The 20,534-nt window shown below is 42.7% G+C and overlaps 1 protein-coding gene across 1 annotated transcript; it reads right to left on the bottom strand.

Annotated features, from left to right (window-relative positions):
- Window positions 1–15,198: 15,198 nt before the first annotated feature.
- LOC108901730 (neurogenic differentiation factor 2) lies at window positions 15,199–19,880 on the bottom strand. Its single transcript, XM_018703342.2, has 2 exons — window positions 19,106–19,880; window positions 15,199–17,100 (listed from the first exon to the last, which is right to left on the bottom strand). The coding sequence occupies exon 2, from the start codon at window positions 17,085–17,087 to the stop codon at window positions 16,008–16,010; it is 1,080 nt and encodes a 359-aa protein (XP_018558858.1). The 5' UTR covers window positions 17,088–17,100; window positions 19,106–19,880; the 3' UTR covers window positions 15,199–16,007.
- Window positions 19,881–20,534: the final 654 nt, after the last annotated feature.

Consider the following 20,534-nt stretch of genomic DNA (forward strand, 5'->3'; position numbering starts at 1 on the left):
CGGCTGAAAAACACACGATCATATCAGCGTGCCCTCTCCATGTTTCTCTCTCTCTCTGTCTGTCTCGTTCTCTCCTTCCTACGGTCTCTCAGGGGGAATCTTCTTGGCATTGCTCCACTCCTTTCTTCTCCACTGCCAGGCTGCTGCTGCCGTCTCTACTCTGTTACCACTGTCTGCACACAACCTGGTGCTCCTAGCAACGCCACCTCTCTCACAATACACTCCACATGGCGGTCCGAATGGCATGTGTGCGCGTGTGGACTAAACACACACACACACACACACACATGCGCACATGCCTCGTGTTTATCGTAGGTTTATTGCCACTCTTATATACTACAACAAGCTGAATGTTTACTCTACTAAATCAAAAGAAAATGTCAAATAGTGTCACCTCTCCTGGCTAGTCCAGTTTTGTTTTAAGCACTTGTCAACAAAAACAATGTTATTTATTATTTTCACCATTATTAGTTTCACCTCTTTCATCACAAAATGCATTACATGTTTTCAGAATATTACTTTATGAATTACACACAGTTCTTTTCAGGTTTTACCTTAAAATAGGCTTTATTTGTCCTGGGTGAACTTGGCTATGTGTGGCCTGCTTCAATGTGTTGTCATGTAAAGCTGCTTTATGCACAGTGCACTGTGTCTTTAAGTTTGATGTTTTTGCCCGGGCGATTTGCAGTTCCATTCCAAAATCGAAATCTAAAGTAGCTATTTGACATATTAACACACAGGAGAAATTATCCTGTGATATCACCCAATTTAGGGTCGTTTTTTGTTCAGGGTGTTTGATTTGGCCTTGTCGACCAGATCGTGATTTGACGCTTAGTTGCGGGGATGCAGTGCTGTGGGATCTTTGTAGGATGAAAGAATGAGCAAGAACATAAAGTGAGGAAGTCCTCAGTCTTTCTTCTTGTGTCTTAACTGGATGAGATCTCACTGTGTGTCATGAATTATTAAAATGTTGTGTTGCATGACAGGTAGAAGTGTCCTTTTTAAAAAGAACCCTTTCAGTCTATTCATAATGTGGACCCTGAAGTTCTACCACTGAGCTGTAGCTGCCTGAGAAGACCCAGAGGACGTCAGTTTGATTTTCCTGTCACTTATTGTTATGTCAGAGCAGTATATGCAGTTGATCTCTGTCACAGCGATGGAGTGTGTTACTTTATGCACAGTGTATCCACTACCTTGCTGTAGAGAGTATTGTGTCCTGCAGACAGGTGGGGGGCTGGGCAAGCCATCATGAAAAATCAGGCCCACCCAATCACAAGTATTCAACATAATCGGGGTCAAAGCTGGATCATCTAGTGAATAATTACATGAGTAAACTGTGGTGTGAGAATGTCGCACAGTGGCCTAATTTCTGCATCAGCATCTGAGGGCCTGAATTATTTTCTCTGCGCTCACCCACGCTGTGATTTCTGTGACTGGATGGTGCAGGGGAATTTCAAAGGGTTGACAGCTAATGGGGTGACGCAGATGACTGTGTGATGGCCATGAAATTCAAAGGTCTGCCTTAGTTTTTGCTCAGTTGTTTCCAAAGAGAAAAATTTGTCTTCACGCACAGCGCCATATTGAGTGCTGCCACCACTGTACTGTGACCCTGTACAGCATCGTCACTCTCTGGGGCATAAGGTCGTCTGCATCTCCCTGAGCTTGAGTTAACCAAGACTTGGTTTGAGTTCAAGTCCAGGTGACATAAATCACAGCGTGTTCTGTCTCACTTTAGCAGAATGATTTGAGAATTATTTCTGAGATAACTTCAAAATTTGGTAAAGCTTTGTGACCGTGCCGATCGGCTGAGCTCAGGCTGACGCAGGCAGTTGTGTGGCAGTCGTGAAAAGACTGTGCTGCACAAACAGAGGAAGAGGAAGAGCTAGGAAAAGGCGATTGAGATACAGAGCATTAGCCGGTGTCAGGAGGAAATTAAAGGCCAGATCGCTTTCTTAATCAGAGCACAAGCACTGCGTTAAGAAGGAATTAGGTCGACAGCTGCTGTGTCGCTGCTTACCTTGCTCTCCCTTCCTCATAGACACACGTGTTCCTCACACACTTTCATTGTCATTCCCCTTTTTGTTTCACTCCTTCACCCTCTTGCTGTAAACTTCTTTTTTTATTTGTTTAATCCTTCTCACTCCCCCCTGGGGTTGCCACTTTTTGTTTTCTTGTATACACAAACACACGAGAGCTGAGCTTTGGCCACTTGTCAGAATCTGGAGACACATATACAAGCAAAAAGAGAAGAGAAGAAAAGAAAAGAGAAGGAGAGAGAGGAAGAAGTGACGCATGATGGATGGAGTTGGTTTTTTGGTTCTGTTCCAGGAGGCTCAGTAGTGCCCCTGTGGCTGATGGATGAGCTGTCATTGTTGAGCTCTTCCACGTACACCTGAGATGAATGGACAAACAGCAGTGGTCCTTTCCCTGTCCTATCCATCTTCTTCTGTTTAGATTCGTTCTGCTGTCCACACTTGTCCCCCCACCCATACACATGCAAACACACGCACTTACAAGGGGGCTCATCAGATGAGTTTTTGAAGATTATCACTGTTATTTTTAGACTGAAGTTGCCAGTAGCCAACATTGTGTGCCAGTATTAATGGTATTTTTAATTTGACTATTTAATGCCAAAACATGGCAAGCGTTCAGTATTCCCAAGATTTGTATTGTTGCTTGAATGATTAAAAAAAGAACTCTAAAATCGTTTACACCACAGAAAACTAAACCCTCCATTGAGATGTAGCTTGGCAGTTGGTTAAGCCACTTGATAAAAGAGAAAAACACATATAAGGATTTCAGAGGTAGAATTCGTGTGTTAAAATTGTCATGGCTGTGAAGACAGAGGCACCTGCATTGTAAAGCATAGTGTAATAGTACTGGCAGGACAATATCAGATCCAGTATCAGCTCAGTGTTAAATATGTCCGTATAAACTTTATGCCCAAACGTGCATATTTGAATGTCTCGCAACCAAATTCTTCCATATTTCCATCTCCCACATTTCTTTTCACACCACATGTCAGGAGTAGGGAAGACTGGTCACTGAGGTCAGGTGTCACTCCACTTTTTTAATTTGGCAAATGCAGCGTATAAATTTTAATTTGTTGCTTTAATCAGTTGAATCAACTGGAATGACCCTGAGCCTGATTGCCAGCGTCCTTCCGGAAGACTTCAGTTTTTCTGGCATACTGCATGGATCACGACTGTACGGAGAGTGGCAGGAGTCAGTATCCAAGGGATGGATTTCCAGTTTTTTAAAATTCTATGGTGGTGATTTAGCAGCTAAAACCCTGTAAAAGTACATTTTTCCCAGACTTGCAATTTCATGTTCTTTCAATCAAGGGGAATTAATCTACTGTAAGTCCAAGGTGGTAAAATATCAGTGGTAAGAAGATTGCGAATATGTGAAAATATGTAGGTTTTAATGGCAGAAAAACATTGTGATACAACAAATTATTAAAATGTTTGACATGTATTGAACACCTTATGTTTTTCATATTCCTTTAAAAAAAAAAAGAAGCTAAATAGCACCAAAGTATACCATTGGTTTGTTGGTTACTACGAATAATGAAGGCTTTATAAAAAGGGACGTGCTTTTCATTGTTTTTGCTGTTGCATTTTTAAACTGTCACTTAGGATGTTTTACATCCTGCATACAGATTAAAAAACTAAACTCCTCATTTCGTTTTGCTCCGGGTTAAAAATGTGAAAATTGCCGATGGTGCTCATGTTTTGTGCATGTTGCTGGGGGAGGATAAACACATACACAGATACACAGGAAAACCACAAACTGCCTTTATGAAGTTGGTGAGTTGCACACAGTCCATATTACCTCACCTCTCTGTGGCAGAAATGCACTTTGGGGTGAAACTACTCTGTGTCCTCTCCAAGGGGAAAGGTTTAAAAAACATTTAATTAGGCTTTTGGCATGGCTTCACTTTTAGCCTGGAGGTGTTGGAGGGGGTTTTACAGACTTCATCCCTATTAGAGCCTCGCAGATTAAACATTCATGAGAGCAATCAGCAGACCCTATGTGTTCTCTCCTGCTGTACAACTTCATCTGTAGTTTGTGTGCAGCGTCATGTTCGTGCAGCTTTATGTTGCTGAAAGCTGCATTTATTTGGTGTACACGCTATATTGTACTGTCACCTTCCTGTGCTGATGCAATAGTGAAGTGTTTGCCTGTAAAACATAAGACAGTAAGGTGTTATTTGAGCATGCCTCATTTTATTAAAGCCGGTGCGAGTATGTGAATTTTTAACTCCTCCTGTTTGGTGATGCCCAGAGCCAGCGTAGAGAGGTGTTGTATGGGTAGGATGGCGCAGGAGAAGGCGGAGGAGGCTCAGGGAAGGAAGGGTGGGATGGTGTTTGGTGGTGGTGGTGGTGGTGGTGGTGGGGATTGGGGCTGGGGATGGGGTGGAGAGGAGGAGGGGGGGGGCAACAGATGGTACGCCACGCTGCGAGGGACGTCGGCTGCCATGGGTGGGGTGGTGGTGGAGTGGGGGCAGATAAATGGGGGGGGGGATTTTTTCCCCAAAGTGCCAGCAGGGATGACGAGGAGGGGGACGAGCTGCATGTATGCGTGTTTTGTATGAGTGCGCCTGCGTCTGTGTGTGTGTATGAAGGGAAGAGCCATACTTAGACTTCAGTTTCTTGTCAAGTGAGGTGAGAAGCCTTTGCCCCAGCGCTCAATATACCCACTCAGAGTCTGTCTGTCTGTCTGTCTGTGGACTCCTAGCATTGGTGAAGAGAGCGATGACTCCCCACGCGCCAATACACAGCTAGTTCACAGGCGTCAAGACTGTACGAGGATGATGCTGAAATTACTCGTAACCCAGTTGTTGTGATGAACTACAAATTGTGATCCTCACGTCAGACGCCATAAATCAGCCTCGAGCAAAACGGCCATATGTGAGGGGAATTTAATAGCTCTCGTTTGATTTTTGTGCTTTCCTGACCAAGGCAGTGTTTCATGCACTGAAAGCTGCTGAGCCAAGGGTAGAAAAATTGAAACTTACCCTCAATATTCCAGCAACCCTCCCCATCATCACCGTCACCCACCCACCCCCTCGTCTCCCCTCTCCTATAACACCTATGAATGCACAGACGGCACACATGCTCACACACATGCACATAAATGCGCGATACCAACCCCCAGTTCTAGTGGCTGCCTGTAAACACACCAGCTTCAGTGGTATATATGGTGCTGCCTATTGAACAGATGTTGTGGAATTTAAGATGCAAATGCTCCCCACCACCACCACCACCCTCTATCCAACACACACAAACACACACACACGCACACACACACACAAACCTTCACCGTCTCCCTCCCCCCCAGCTGGCCATGCCATGAACGTGCCATGTGGCGCTCCATTCCCCCTGGCACTCCGACTCTGGCTGTGCCAACTCTGCCGCGTCTGGCCGCCGCCAACTGGAAAGACCAAGAAAACAGCAGACTCAAAGTGGACTGTTTCTTTGTGTGTCTGGAAAAGTGTGTGTGTGTGTGTTTGTGTGTATCTGTATACCTGCAGAAGTACAAGGCTGTGCTAAACTGTCAGTCACTGCAACAGTTATTTATTTAGAACTGAAGAGAAAATAATCTGACATTAGGTTTCTCAGTGTGAAAAATGACTCAAATGTCCTGTACAGTTAGGTGGAAGATGGGAATGTGTGTGTGTTTGTGTGTGTGTGTGTGTGTGTGTCTACATTTAGTGAGTTTTTTGTGTCTTTTGTACACCAGTGCAGGTGCACAGTGTATGCAGTGTGCAAAGCATGTCACACTGTCAGTCCGTACATGCCGGTTGTAAAACCACTTGGGAATGGCAGGAATTCCTGTTACCATGGAGATGTCCAAGCTCATCTGTAATAAAATTTCAACTTGAGAGAGATTAATTCAGGGGAAAGTGTTGATTTATTCATCCTGGTGGATACAGATGCACTTCCTCATTCGCTCTGATGTTTGACTGTGATGGCTGCCCATTCGCTGACTGGTTTTCATTTTTCAAACCATGTCACTCTTGAAACGAACTGCTGCTGTGACTGCCCGTGTTTTTCTGACTCCATCACGGGCCGAGTTAAAGGATAAGTCTAGTGATATTTTCTATTTTTGTCATACCCAACAAATCCCATGCATATCAATCAGATCAATACCAATTATGAAACAGTTCTGCTAACAAGTATTTCGTGTGTAGCCTGATATAGCTTACCACGAGCAATAAACCTCCATTGTTATCCAAAAATCATTAAAAATGCAACGCTGTCGCACTGGTTGATATGTACCTTCATGATAAAGAACGTGGGCACTGTAGTTCATTTTAAATCAATCCCATACACACTGGGATCTACTAGAAAATTAAATGTGTATTAATCCACGGCTGAAAATAGTTCCCAACACTAACACAGTTTACACCTGTTTGAATAATATTTGCTAAAAACTACAGTGCCCATCTGTTTTAAGTAATGATAGAACCTTATTTAAAAATAAAAGTGTGTATTTTTGACCCATTTTATTAAAAATGTACATCTTCAGTGGGACTGAGGACCACAGAGCGGGAAGGGAAGACAGGAAGTATTGATACATAGACTGATTGTTGCTTTTGGCTTTGATTTTGGATTTGTTGACAGTGAGAGGAATATGAAATGAAATATAACCAGCCTTATTATTAAAAGATATCAATATTCACAAAAAGGTAGCCCCACTAAAATCATTATTTTATCTTGTATGTGTGTATTTTAGTTTCTGGTGCTTGAAGTTGTTCTTTGGAAGTCAGCATTTACTGCCTCCTTAAGGGGTTTTAAATCAAGGTCAGATCCTGAAGTTAAACATATACATACATATTGTACATTATACTAATGACATGTGACAATCATGTCTATGTATCCTATGTCATCACATATTACACAGCACTGATAAGCATTTTTTATTGGATTAAGAGAAGGTGATACATCAGTAATACCAGTCTTTTGCTAGTGTTTAAGTTTGTATATACGCTGATGCATTCATGTGTGCATATGCATGAGCATGTGTTCAATATCAGCATGTCTCTATGCGACCCTCAAGTCTCCCTTTCGTTCAGTGGATGACCCCCTCCTTCTCCCCCGCCTCCCATGCGGTGATGGGAAGTAAGAGCTCCTCTCTTCACTCCTCTTCTGATAATCTCTTTTAATCTGAAGAAAGCAGGCGCAGGCTGCTATGTCAATACCTCATCTCAAGGCTGCCACTGGGAGGCACACTCCATTTTGTTTACCCCTCCTTAGCATCCAAGGAGGGGTCGAGGGAGACGGATCGGCAGACAAACAGCGGAAAAGACAGACATGAGGTGGAGAGAAGGATGTAAAAGAAGAGGAGAGAGTAGAGAAGTGGGCACAGACTCAAGGGAAATGGTTGCAAGGTTGAGAAAGGCAGTGACATATAGGTTTAACTTCTGATAAACATCATGAGAGAGCTGACATTATGTTAATAAAGGTCAACAATACCAACTAATTATCAGGACATGATTGACCGTCATTTTCTATTAGTACAGCTCAAATACCAGGCTTTGGCATACTCATCATAATCAGAATAAAAATGCTCATTCATCTCTGAATGCCCTACATCTATACACAGGATTATGTAATCAAAAGCATGACAGATAAAATTTGAATTTGTTTCATTCAACTCTTCTCTAGAAATTTCACATACAGTAATACACTTTCTAAACATGCTGAAATCACTGAAAATCTTATGTAACTACTGAGTCACCCTGCCTTATCAATTTTTTTACCTTAAGAAACAAAAACACTCAAACTGCAAACTCGTAAAACTTCGCCACAGCCAGAGCCTATTCCACAGCCTCCGTACTAACTGCTTCTGGGAAGGAGGAGCACAATACTGGTTACACAACAGTTACAGCTACAATTAAAATCCCATAGATTTAAATTTGAAAGTTAGGTGGACTGTGTAAAAGTAAAGGAAAAAATACAATTCAGTGAAAACAGCTATTACACACATGACTGTGATTTTACTTAAAACATGTGAATGTGTAAAGACACTGTGTCAGACCTCTGATAAAATAAATACAGGATAAAGATAAAGAACATTTTTAAAATCAGCATCATTACCTGACCTGTTCTGATCAGCAAACAAATGCGCACCAAGTAAAATACACACATGGACAAATGCACACTTAGAGGTCAGACCCACACAAAGTCGAAACCTGCGGGTGGCTGCTAAGTCAAGGCCAGCGACTAAAAAGATGCATGTGTGTATGTGTGTGTGTGTGTGTGTGCGTGCGTGTGTGTTGTGAGCATCTGCATGTGTGAGACTGTGGTAGTCTCTGTATGCGTGAGAGAGTGTTTAAATTCAGTGACAGCTGTTCATTAGTCCATTACAACCCCACACTGCTGATTCCTCAAAGCAGCAGACACCAGCAGAAACACACACTGGTGATGCCACGAGCTCTACAGGAAGGATAAGGAACAAAAACAGGCAGTTATTTTCATTTTCATTTCTTTATTTAGATTTTCTATTTCTTATCTGTCTATTCATTAAAAAGACTGCTTGGAGCCTCGCTGGTGACGGCGATCTAAAATTCAATGGCCAAATGGTAACACAGTAATCTTGCTATCTTTTATTCTTTCTCCTGATCTTTAGTTTGTTTTATTGTTATTTTGAATGATGTTTCCAGTACACAGGGATTGTGTTCTAGCTATATCTGTGTGGCCATGGTGGTAGTGGTGTAAATTTCCATAGGTGGCGACTTTGTTTGTCTGCTCACCCTTAATCTGGAGCTGTTACCGACTCATTCATCTTCATACACTTTTAGAAAAATTGTTGTTGCTGCAGTTAAAATAAAATATTTATGAATTTTTTTCCCATGAAAGATTGTGTTGTATATAAAGTGCTACATTTGCCTTGGTGCTGGTGCTAGTCTGATTGGTGAACACCGAAAGGCCGAGTTTCTCCCATCAAGGTCATGCAGGTAGTTTCTCTCCTGTGAGTGGGACATTGTGGAAACATATGGTCAGTGGCCAGCGTGGGTCTGTTTCACTGAACTTTAAATGAAATCTACACATCTGGCAGACACTTGTTTTACTGTGCTTACAAGCAGGTCTCTGACGTAATGAAATCTACTTTTGAAGTACATATCCTGCATCGCATTTTCACATTTCTTGTCTTCATTTTTCCTGCTTTACCTCTCAATCAAATCCCTATATATGAGAAAACTCCCCGGAGAGTTAGAGCCTAAAGACACACTAATCATTTGAATGCATTTGCAAGGCACTTAACTTATTGTTTTCTCTACATTTTACTTTGTATTTGAAAATAATTGGATTTAACCATGCTGACAGTTAACAACAGCAAGGAAGCAATTCTATACTCTTCTCAATTTTGCAGTGAAATTCTTCCACCTGGGCGGACGATCTAAACTCACAGTCACCAGGTAACTTCTTCATCCATATTCCATGATACACTCCACTTGGACCTTGGAAATGAGTGCCTATAAATCTATTGTTCTGTTTTATGAATCCAAAAATTATATGCAACTGTTTCATATTATGTAACACTGTTTCATTGCAGAAACATCCAGACCTAAGTTAGTCTTGTTCGGTAACACGACCCCACCTTTTTCCCACCTGATGTCCTCTCGGTTAACCTCAGGCCCTGTTATTTACATGTTAAATACCTAAGTGAAAAAATTTGGACCAGCTGTCCAGCTGTTTTTCTCAACCTCTAACTTGACCTTCATCAGTATGTGGTAAAAAGTCTCTTCTACAGCACGCTTAAAAAACAAGAACACCCTATTTGGAGTGACGGGCGTAGACACAGTCGTAGGGATTCTGTGTGTCTTGGATGAGGAGTGTTTATGTGTGTGAAGAAAATGTGCGTGTGTGTGTGTGTGTGTGTGTGCATGTGGGTGACCAACGACGGAGAAGCTAGGCGAGGGTGTGATGTACTTTAAGAAGTTGAACGTGTTAGATAGAAGTGACCGCGTGCCATCAGTGAGAAAGAAAACTGGAGAGAAGAAAAGTAAAGAGAAGAGAAAGGTGAGGAAAAAAAGTGATATGCTGGGAGGGGAAAGTGGGAAAAAAAAACAGCGATGAGCGCGTGATTAAAGAAAAGAAGGAGGTTTAGTGTAAGACTGTGTGTGGGATGAAAGCGGCGACAGTGAGGATGGGTAAAAGGGCAGTGAGAGGGAAGGGAACAACAACAACAACAACAACAAAAAAGAGGGAACGAGTGCACCAGAGAAGAAGAAGTGGAGATGGAGGGGAAAGAGAGGAGAAAGGAGCAGAGAGAGCGAGGGCAATGAGCTGGATTGAATACCATCTGACAGGTCCAGCTGGGAGTTTGCCCACCCCGCAGCACCGCAAAACCCCTCAATATGGAGGCCAATTACTGCTGCCCGCGTGACCGTGGCATGGCAGCATCAGAGGCGCAGCCCTCCTCCTCGCCTCTCTTCTTTTCCCTTTTCCTCTAACCCCCCCACACCCACCCCACCAACCCTCTCTCCCTTACCACCCCCATTTCCTCACACTCCCCCCACAACTAAAATAAATAAATAAATAAATAAAAAATACTCCCACCATCTGTGCAGAGTGACAACAACCTCTATACCCTACCATGCACAACACAGACTGTATACTGCACACGCACACTTGGGGCAAACACACACATCAAACATGACAAATCCTCACTTGTGGGCTCTGTGTGTGTTTATACTCGACAGCAAGTCTGTGAGTGGTTTGGTTTTGGTGTGTTTGAGTGTGTGTGTGTGTGCGTGCGTGTGTGTGTGTGTGTGTGTGAGTGCATCTTTTTTTACTTAAAAAAACCCCAAAACATAGTGAGGTCTGGTACTCTCACACCTTCTGCATGTATGGAACACACAAAGGCAGTTAGTCACAAGCAGGGATGTACACTTCTTTCATCCACACACACACTCTCTCTCTCTCCCCCTCTCTCTCTCTCTCTCTCTCTCTCACACACACACACACACACACAGATGCATACATACACACACTGCCACCATTGTTCCACAGATGCAGTGGAATTTCTCCCCATGCCAGCCTCATCTCTTTTTCACAGAGGGGCCTGGGCGTGGCCGCTCAGGCTGGCAGGGTGGTAATGGGTGGGAGGGTGCAAGGTGGGTTGAGCATGATGCAGTGGCGCCCGATGCCCACTGTGGTGGAGGTGACTCCCAAATTTAGCTCCACGAGCAGCCGGACGAGCCCGTCTAAGTGGTGTTTTTTGTTTTTGTGCCCTCTCCTCAACTGGTGTGTGTGGGAGAAAGGGGGAGAAAGTGACAAATAAAACATGTTGCATATACATCATGGGGCTTTCTTCTGTCACACACACACACACACACACACACACACACACTGCAGGAGCATTGTTACTCACCCTTAAATATTTAAATTGTTGTTTTGAAGCCAGTTTATTCCTGCCTCCCGCCCCTGTCACTGTCCTCTCCTGCACAACAATCCACTCTGTTATCATCATGACTCTGATTAATCCAATGAAATATTTTTTTTCCAGATTAATCCCAAAATAATTAATCCAATAAATGTTTACCTAATCTGATAAATGGGAGTAAAACTCCCCAGATGGAGATTTATGTACAGTAGGGCCTGGGCCTGCTTTGTGTTGCGATTTTTTTTCTCTCTTCTTTTAGCTGATCGCTTTTAAAGCAGTTACACTGAGCTTCTGTGCTGGATTATTTCATTATAGTAATTGCATGGTGTTTTATAAACATTCATTTGAACAATTACGCTTGAATAGGATCCCAGATAATTGATTTTATGGACTTTAGTTGCGTCAGTTAAGCGCATTTGTCATAGATATTTAGGATAAGCCTTACATTATGACGGTATCAGCCCAGCTGGAAGGTCACATCCATATCTACTATATAAATACATCATAATGAGGAATTAGTCATAATTGTCATGAGTAATTCGTTTTGCCCGAAATCCACAGTTATGTGATTCTTAAAGGGTTAATTATTATTTGTGTAATAATAATAATAATAATAATAATAATAATAATAATAATAATAATAATAATAAATAAATTAATCCTACTTAGGTTTTGGATAAATAGAATTTTCTAAATGAATTTTGACCTACAGGTGAGTTAAACGGTTAAAACTCACACACAGTTTGAGATTCTGCGGCAGAAACCTCTGACAGGATTTTAAAAGCCACCTCTTTAACCCTGTAGGTCTGTCCGATTAGTTTCACGCGTCGGTGTCTCTCTGGTCTTCTACAAAACTGCGTGACCGAGTGGGGAAAGGGGTCTCTCTCTCTCTCTCTCTCTCTCTCTCTCTCTCTCTCTCTCTCTCTCTCTCTCTCTTTTCCTTTTTGTCCAGGGCCCCCGCGCGTGCGGACAACTCAGCCTCCTCTTAACGGCGGAGAATAATGAACAGATGCTGAGTGAATTAGGAAAGAAATACTGGGTCCCTCCCACAAGGGCCACTTTGGCAGGGGCCGCCTGGCTGCCACGTGGCGCAGCTGGCACCGGGGTTGGTGATGGTGGGCTTTACTGGTCGCTCTGGCTTTACTGGTGCTCAGACATTTAGCGACTTGGCACCGCGCGCTCCGCCATCAAATCCTCTGCCAGACGCCACCCCTCCTCACTAAAGAAGAAGAAGAAGAAGAAGAAGAAGGAAAAAAAAACAAAACAAGAAAAACTCCACGAGCTAAATGAGAGGTTAGAGCAGAGAATAAAATCAGAAATGTGCCTCTCACCTTGTCCCTCCACCCCATGAGGCCCGCCCTTCACCTGGGACAGGGAACTGAAGTAGACTAATCATGACCCAGAGAATGTTTAAATGCTAAAATGTCTGCACGCGCTTTTAGGTATTCACTCATACAAGTGTTCACAAATTTTTCGTTTCAGTCAAACTACGACCATCAGTAGCTGATCTCTCTCTCTCTCTCTCTCTCTCTCTCTCTCTCTCTCTTTTCTTTGAAGTAAAATTCTGTCCATCTGAGAGAGACAATTTTCAAGAACTCAGTTTTACTAAGTGTTCACATACTGTATGATAACTGTGGCCTAGACAACTAAGATAAATTATATGTTAACTCATAAAAACCTTCCTAGTTGTTTACAATATAATAGATTCTTAATTATCTCTAAATTGTTAATGTTGGTTAAGTTGGGCTACAATATATTTTAAAAAATTGTATGGGAATACATCTTAATTTAATTTTCTTTTTGCATTTACCCAACATGAATCCATGGGCTATTAATCTTTAATATCAAATGATAATGTTACATAAAAGTAAACTGTTATTTGAGAAGAGTCTTTCAGAAAAAAAAAGCAAGATTAGAAAATATACTGTATGAAAATCAGCCTTTTGTTTGTTTGTCCTTGGCGATCACAAAAATTGCAGCCTTTCCAATTATTATGTCAGCCTTTCAAATTTATCATCAGTGGTGAGAGGTGTGTGTGCATGTATGGGTGCATGTGTGTGTGTGTGTGTGTGTGTGTGTCCATTCTGTCATCCCTGGGCTTCTTCATTGCAAACCAACGGGCCATTGATTCACCTGATTTTGCACCTGCCCAGCTCCTCTGCTGATGTGAAGAGTCAGATGGGCCTTTTTGGCTTAAATTAGATAGAATTAAAAATGTAAAAACTTCTTCTAAATGTAATAAATGCACTTCTTTTTTTTCTTCTTCTTTTTCTTTTTTTTTTTGCAGTGTAGCTCCTTTTCATGTAGAATTTGCTTACATGTCTCCTGTTCTGTTTTTCGCCTCAGTCAGCATTGGATGGGACAGTTTCCACCCTGTAGTGCCCGGTGCTGATTTCCCCTGGATGTCTGCAACAACATATGGGACCCAGGGCAGTGGTCCAACGATGGTGCTATGCTCCTCTATTGATCTGAAAAATCACCAATGATGTGATCTAGCCTGCATACACTCAAATCATCACACATTCATTAGAAATATTAGACTGGTTTATGCCTTTGTTGCAATTTTGAATAACCTGTGCTTAATATTTTCAGAACTGCCAAATAAGCAGATTAGATGAAAATAGTTTTTGCAACCAGGACTGGACAAAAAACAGACAGACTTTATCCACATTTTATTTTAATGTATTCTTGTGGACTAATGCGAGTGTAACTATAAGTGTATAATTTAACCAGCTGGACAAATACACTCACCTGCTGTGACCACGCTCAGCTCCGCCTTCACTGTGCTGGAAAACAAACTGATCCCTCTCATCTTGTTTGTTTAGTATATCAAGTGTTGGTACTTTTCTACTTGTCTCCTGCTCTGGGTGACTGAGGCCTTTTGCTCTCTCTCTCTAACTTATCAGTTACATTGCTGAGTGTATCTGAAAACTTAAAGTCAAAGACCACATGGTGCAAAAAACAAATGTGAAGTGTCTCATTGCTTTAGGCTGTGGTTATAATTCTCTATCGGTTTCAAATAGATAATTTTAGCTTAAAATCACCCGCTGTGCTGCTCAGCTGCTGCTGCATGCTACAAGACAAATAAAAATAAAATAGCTCAGTTACGTAGTGGCAGCTCACTCATGAACAGATATGCACTTTTAAATGACTTTACATGAGCATTTATAATTTGTAGTTTTTTTTTTTGTTCCAGCACTTGCTTGTTGTTGTGTATAACCAACAGTTGTCCAGATTAGGTCAGACTGAATAAAATGCCCAGCATCTCAACCTCACTAACTCAATAATTTAACTCAGTGTGATCTCTAGGAAATGTGCTTTTACACACTTTTGGCAGGATCAAGGTGATTTCATAATCCACAGCTGCATTAATTTCTGAGCTGGAGTATTTTACTTTTTTTTTTCCTCACAGGTGTTTCAGAGTTGATACAGTTTTCTCAGTTTCTGTAACATGTTTTATGTTGATGTTATGTTTTCATGATTTCTGTATCTGTGGCCAATATCCAGTCTTTACTTTGGTTATTACAGCACAGGGATTTTGTCAAATTTAATTCCAAGTGATTAATCTCATTAGCCAAATAGTAGGTGTACATCATTAACTATTATTATTATTATTTTATTATTATTATTATTGCTGTAAATCAAAGAGTGTTTTATATGATTTCTTCAGCTATTTCAGATGTAACAGGCCAAGACACTTATTCATACCCAATCAGTTTAAAAAATATGTAGCTTTTTGTGTGTGTGTCTCCTATCATCATCCATTTTGATTCTATATTTCAGCCAAGAGGGCTCAAAGTCTCAAAGAAACATAAAACTCAGGGTTTCACATTGATGCACAGTTTACAGGCTGATAAAATTTACCAGAAAACCAAGATGAGCAAAATTACTTTTACATTTGCTTTCATATTTATGTCATCCATTAACAATACAGGCTTCAGCTCCTCTGGGATTTAACCATGTGAAAAATGATTTTAGTGTTTAATTCAAATAAACAAAAAGATGAGTATGTCAAAATATGTGTGACAGGACTGTTGAAATCACTTCAGGAAGCATATTTGTTTTCAGACAAAAAAATAAAATCACAGTTTAGCAGCCAAAGGTTTCAGATGATATTATTTCAGACGAGGATTTTATTTTGCTTGGAAAAAACAAACAAACAAATAAAATTACCTGTGTTTTTTAGATACTTTTAACGTGAGATTATTTCATGGAATCAGGGCAGCCTGTGCTTTGGGCCTACTGCACACACAGCCCGAGAGTGAATGTTCATCTGATGTTCACAAAAAGATTTGTTCGATCATTTCAGACAATTATAAAACATTTTTTTTATTATTTCTGTTGTTTGTGTCATAACATGTTTTTCTCGTGGGCCTATACATCGTTTATGTCAATTGCACTCGTTCTGCATACAGGATAATACTGGACACACTTTGATAGGATGTACAACAGTATAGGGATGACATCAGTAGAATACAGAAGGTAATCGGAGGACTCTTTCTGTCACTTCCATCTCTCATCCTTTCAGAGGCTCCTCTTGTTTTCCAGACAATATTACACGTTATAGGATTATCATTAGAAGGTCATTAAGTCTGGCTGGTTACAGGGGCTCAGTTGTGGAAAAAAGCATTGAGGTCCTCGTATGGAGGAGCCCTGTCGTGCTGCAAGTGCACGTCGTGGAAAGGTGGAATGTTTTCCGAGTGCGCACCGCCACTGCGCGCACCCGAGGGCCCAAACGGTAGGCTGTGGCCGGGTCGAGACGTGGTCAGTCCGGAGTAATGCATAGAGTAATGATAGTTCCTGTCTGTCTCCGAGGACTCCTGCTGTCTCCCAGACAGTCCGCCGTTCAGGCAGACCGGGGGGCTGTGCTGGCCTTCGTAGTCCGGACTGCTGTAGTCAGGAGACGTCCCCCCCGGCGGGTACACGGCCTCGTACCCAGGACCGTAGGAATGGGTACGCAAATTGAGCGCACCGGACCCGGTCTGGTAATGCGGACTGGAGAGGCGGGAGCAGCGGTAGGGGTAGGGATGGACGGAGAAAGGAGAGCTGGGCATGTGGAAGCGGGCTCCGTCTGAACACGGTTCAGTCAGGAAGTTCCTTGTGTTGAGCTGCAGACAGCCTGCCACCAGGTTGGTCGTGGGCTGTGACAGGCCTTTACACAACATCTGCACATAGGACACCACATCTGGACGCTTCCCGTTGCGTAAAATCTCCCCAAGAGCTAATATATAATTCTTGGCCAGCCTCAGCGTCTCAATCTTGGAGAGTTTTTGGGTTTTGGAGTAGCACGGCACCACTTTGCGCAGATTGTCCAGCGCAGAATTCAAGTCGTGCATGCGCGTGCGCTCCCGCGCGTTTGCCTTCAGTCGACGCAATTTGGAGCGCTCCACGCGCGCCGCCGTCATCTTCCGTTTCTTTGGGCCGCGCTTCTTGGGTTTGTCTCCGCTGTTCTCGTCTCCGCACTCTTCCTCCTCGGCCTCGTCGTCCTCCTCGTCGTCGTCGTCGCCGGCCATCTCAGACTCGGCCCGACTGCTGCCCTCCTGCGGCTCGTCCAGGTCGTCCTCCCCGAGGTGACAGGGCTCGTGCTCATCGTCCTTGGCCTTGCAGTCCTCGCTCTCGTTGTCCTCCACCCAGTCAGCCGCGAGCCTCTGGACGTCCGGCAGCACCTCGCTGAACAGACGGCTCAACATTGTGGCAAGCAACCTGCAAGAGACGAACAACACTTGAGCTGGACTGTTCCTCATCCTGCTGCTGTTTACGCACCCATGGGTGCGCTGTGAAGCGAGGGAGCCTGCCTCAGGGAGGTCCCACAAGGCCTTAGGCTGTATATGTTCTTTACCTTTATTTTCCTGTAAACGTTTAATCCACAGTTGAAACTGTGCGTGCTATTTAACAGTGAGATTACAACTGAAGGCCAAGACTTCTTCAGACCGTTTCATGTCCCTGTTAAAGACCTGGAACCACAGCTTTTCGATCACAGACTGTTCTCCAGTTTAATATCTCATATTTATCTACATAAATTACAATCGATCTTTCTCTCATCTTTTAGGGAACAAGTTCCAATAAGGCCAACATCCAGGTAACAACAGCCACAGACTGTCTGGAGAAATAAAATACTGATTAAAGCCAAGATTTTGAAAGCTTATGTGGAAAACCTGAAGCCACAGTTTTCATACATGAATCCGTTTAATTCAAATAAGGTTGAATTGAACTTGCTACATAAAATTTGACCTTTAAACATATTATTTTCTGTCTTCGACGTTACTTTCTGTAGGAAAGATTCCCTAAAAAGTGAATATAAATTTCAATACAACTTTATTTTTTTAAAAGGTTATAATAAAATCAGGTTATTCTAATCGCATATAGCAACAGTCTGGGCCACCCCTCGGCCTCCACATGTGCCTCGGTCTGTCCCCCCTTCTGCAGTCCGGCACAGGGAACGGTGCTGGCCTGCTCCAGCAGGTTCCCCCCCCAGGGACGCATTAAGGGTGCGGGGTCCCCCCCCCTCCGTTCCTATAAATTACCAACCTGGAAGAATTCCAGTACAGCCAGGCTGCACACTGGACCACAGGACCCCAAACATTTTTATGTCTCTGACTTAACAGCTTCTTTAAAAAAAAGGACTTTATCCAAAAGACTCCCACTCGCACTTGTGAAGATTTCTGCAATTCAAAATACCCTTAACTCTGTGTGATAGATATTTCAGTGAAGTGAAAAAATAATAACGATATTGAAATATGGCTCAATGACCAGAGCTTCTGCAGGTTCACAGGCCACAGACGAAACGTTATCTGACATTTTTATTTGAGTAACTTTAGCCCGTCTAATTATTACCTGTTTGAAAGACAACGATTCCTCTCCACTTTTACTTAATTGAAAATGCAGGTTTTTGGTCAATCAAACCTCAGTTAAAAAAAAAAAAACTCACAAGACCAGGTTTTAACATAATATTTTTACAGAATTAGTTTGAAAGCTTAAACTGGAAACGTTTCTCCTCTAGATTCATAGTTTCACACTGACCAGTAAATCCGGACTTAATAGTTATTTATTAGATCGAAATTAAAAACCAATATAATCCCATAAAAAATATTTTTCCAGTATACTGAGCTCAGCTGTGCGCGTGGAGTCCAAGGACGTATTTTTTTCCCCCTAATCTTGTAAGCACAATGTAATTAATGCCAACCAATACCTTGTCAATTAGCCTGTGTATGTCTACTGAGAATTCAACCCCCACGGTGCTCTGAAGCGCGTCGTGCAGGGAACACACACACACACACACACACACACACACACAGATAGAATATAAAATAACAATAATCCCCTGTTTCAAAGGTAAAACAGGGAAAATGATAAGTAGCAAAAGTGCTCGAGCAGTCTTTCTATCAGGGATGGATGTGGATTTATTGATTTATTGAAAGGAAATCTATCAAATGAAACGCTGGCGGATCAATATCTTCGATGAGACCAGTGATAAAGAGCCAGGAGAGGAGATTAAAAACCTGATCTGATCACGTCGCATGCGAAAAAAAAAAAAGATGGATAAAAGACAGCGAGGAGAAACAGTCAGGTTTAATGCATAAAATTATCTCTGTAACTGAAACACTAATTTCCCTCCTCACCGTACAACAGGCATTAACACAAAGACGAAAACAAACCTTGATCTCTATCTGATGCTCTGAAAACTGATTGGAAAATGTGCATAGCCTACCTCCGTGGTGGGGCTCAGTGACGGGGTTGAAGCGGGTTTGTTTACACCATCTCTCTCCGGGTGGGCATCGCATCCACACACGCCCTGCACGGATGCTTGTGCAGGCGAGGCGCTGTGCTTCTTGCTCTCGCACACCTCTCTCTCTCTCTCTCTCTCTCTCTCTCTATCTCTCTCTCTCTTTCTCTCCTGCCACCCTGCTCTGTCTCTCTATCTGTCTGCTGTTTCTGCTGCTGCTGCTGCCGCTGCTATCCCGAGCCCCAAACGCGCGGAGGGAGCCGTGTGGCACCTCAGAGGCAGGACTGGGTGGGTTACATACCAGCTCTGATGCCAGGCCCATATGGCTGGCACGTCATTGGCAAGAGCCATCACATGAGAGCCGGTGATTGACATGCGGCCGCATTCACAGAGACTGGCTTCCCCTGGGGGAGAGGGACTCGCCATCTGTCACTGAGCTGAAAGAGAAAATGAAATAAGGAGTGAATGGCACAAAAAAACCCGCACTGGATTCAAACCACTTCTGTTAGCCTCCATCTTTAGGAAAAAACGGGGTTAATCTCATATAGGAGGTTTAGGGAAACAATCCCCTTATGAGAAATATTTATAGTAATCCTGTGATACTATATTCTTACAATGATATCATTCAAATTTTAGGCTACAGCAAAGTGAGAATCCTCCAGATGGATTGTTATAGGATTACTTATAGGCTAATGATTTTGTTGGATAAGAAAAAAAAAAACGATTCACAAGCCTACAAATAATCCACATAAGCCCTATGGGAAAATTAATTAAATGTTTTAGTGAGAAATGGACTAAAAAGGAACAACTCAACACATTAAATCCCTATAGAAGTGTCATAAGGAAAGGCCAAGTTTCCAAGAACAGCAAAATAGACCGAAAACACTACTGGGTCCACACAAAGGCCTGGGATAAATAAGGGACCCGCCATAAAGATCAGAGTCAGGGTGCAATTGCCTAAACGAGTCATTTGAACTGAGCTAAGCAGAGCGTCTTGGTTTGGGTTGCCAGGCTTGGCACAGGTGCCTGTGGGCGGGATGGTGCCAAAGGTGGCAGAGGCACAGATTGCAGAGAGGGGCCAGAAGATGGGGCAAGACAAGAGAGTGAGAGAAGGAGAGAGAGAGGAGAAAACGGAGCAGGCTTACCATTGCCATTGGGCTACAGTCTACTGTCCCTGCACAACTTCTCAATTTTCAGTGAGACAACCAAAAATGCTTGAGTGACAAGTGACTGACAGTGTGTCTGGTCCATGGCTGTCCACTCCCATCCTCGTGAAGACCTAAAGCTGTAGGGTCACAACAACACAGTAACCCAGTGTTATTATCTTGAGGGACACAGATAAAAAAAAAGAGTGGTAAAATGTCTTAACGACACAAACTTCTTCAGCACTGTAAATCAGAAACACTGTAATATC

Source organism: Lates calcarifer, linkage group LG23, assembly GCF_001640805.2.
Source record: "Lates calcarifer isolate ASB-BC8 linkage group LG23, TLL_Latcal_v3, whole genome shotgun sequence".
Taxonomy (NCBI): Eukaryota; Metazoa; Chordata; class Actinopteri; family Centropomidae; genus Lates; species Lates calcarifer.

Coding starts and splice junctions, on each gene's coding strand:
- LOC108901730 (XM_018703342.2), bottom strand. CDS start 17,087: ATGTTGAGCCGTCTGTTCAGCGAGGTGCTGCCGGACGTCCAGAGGCTC.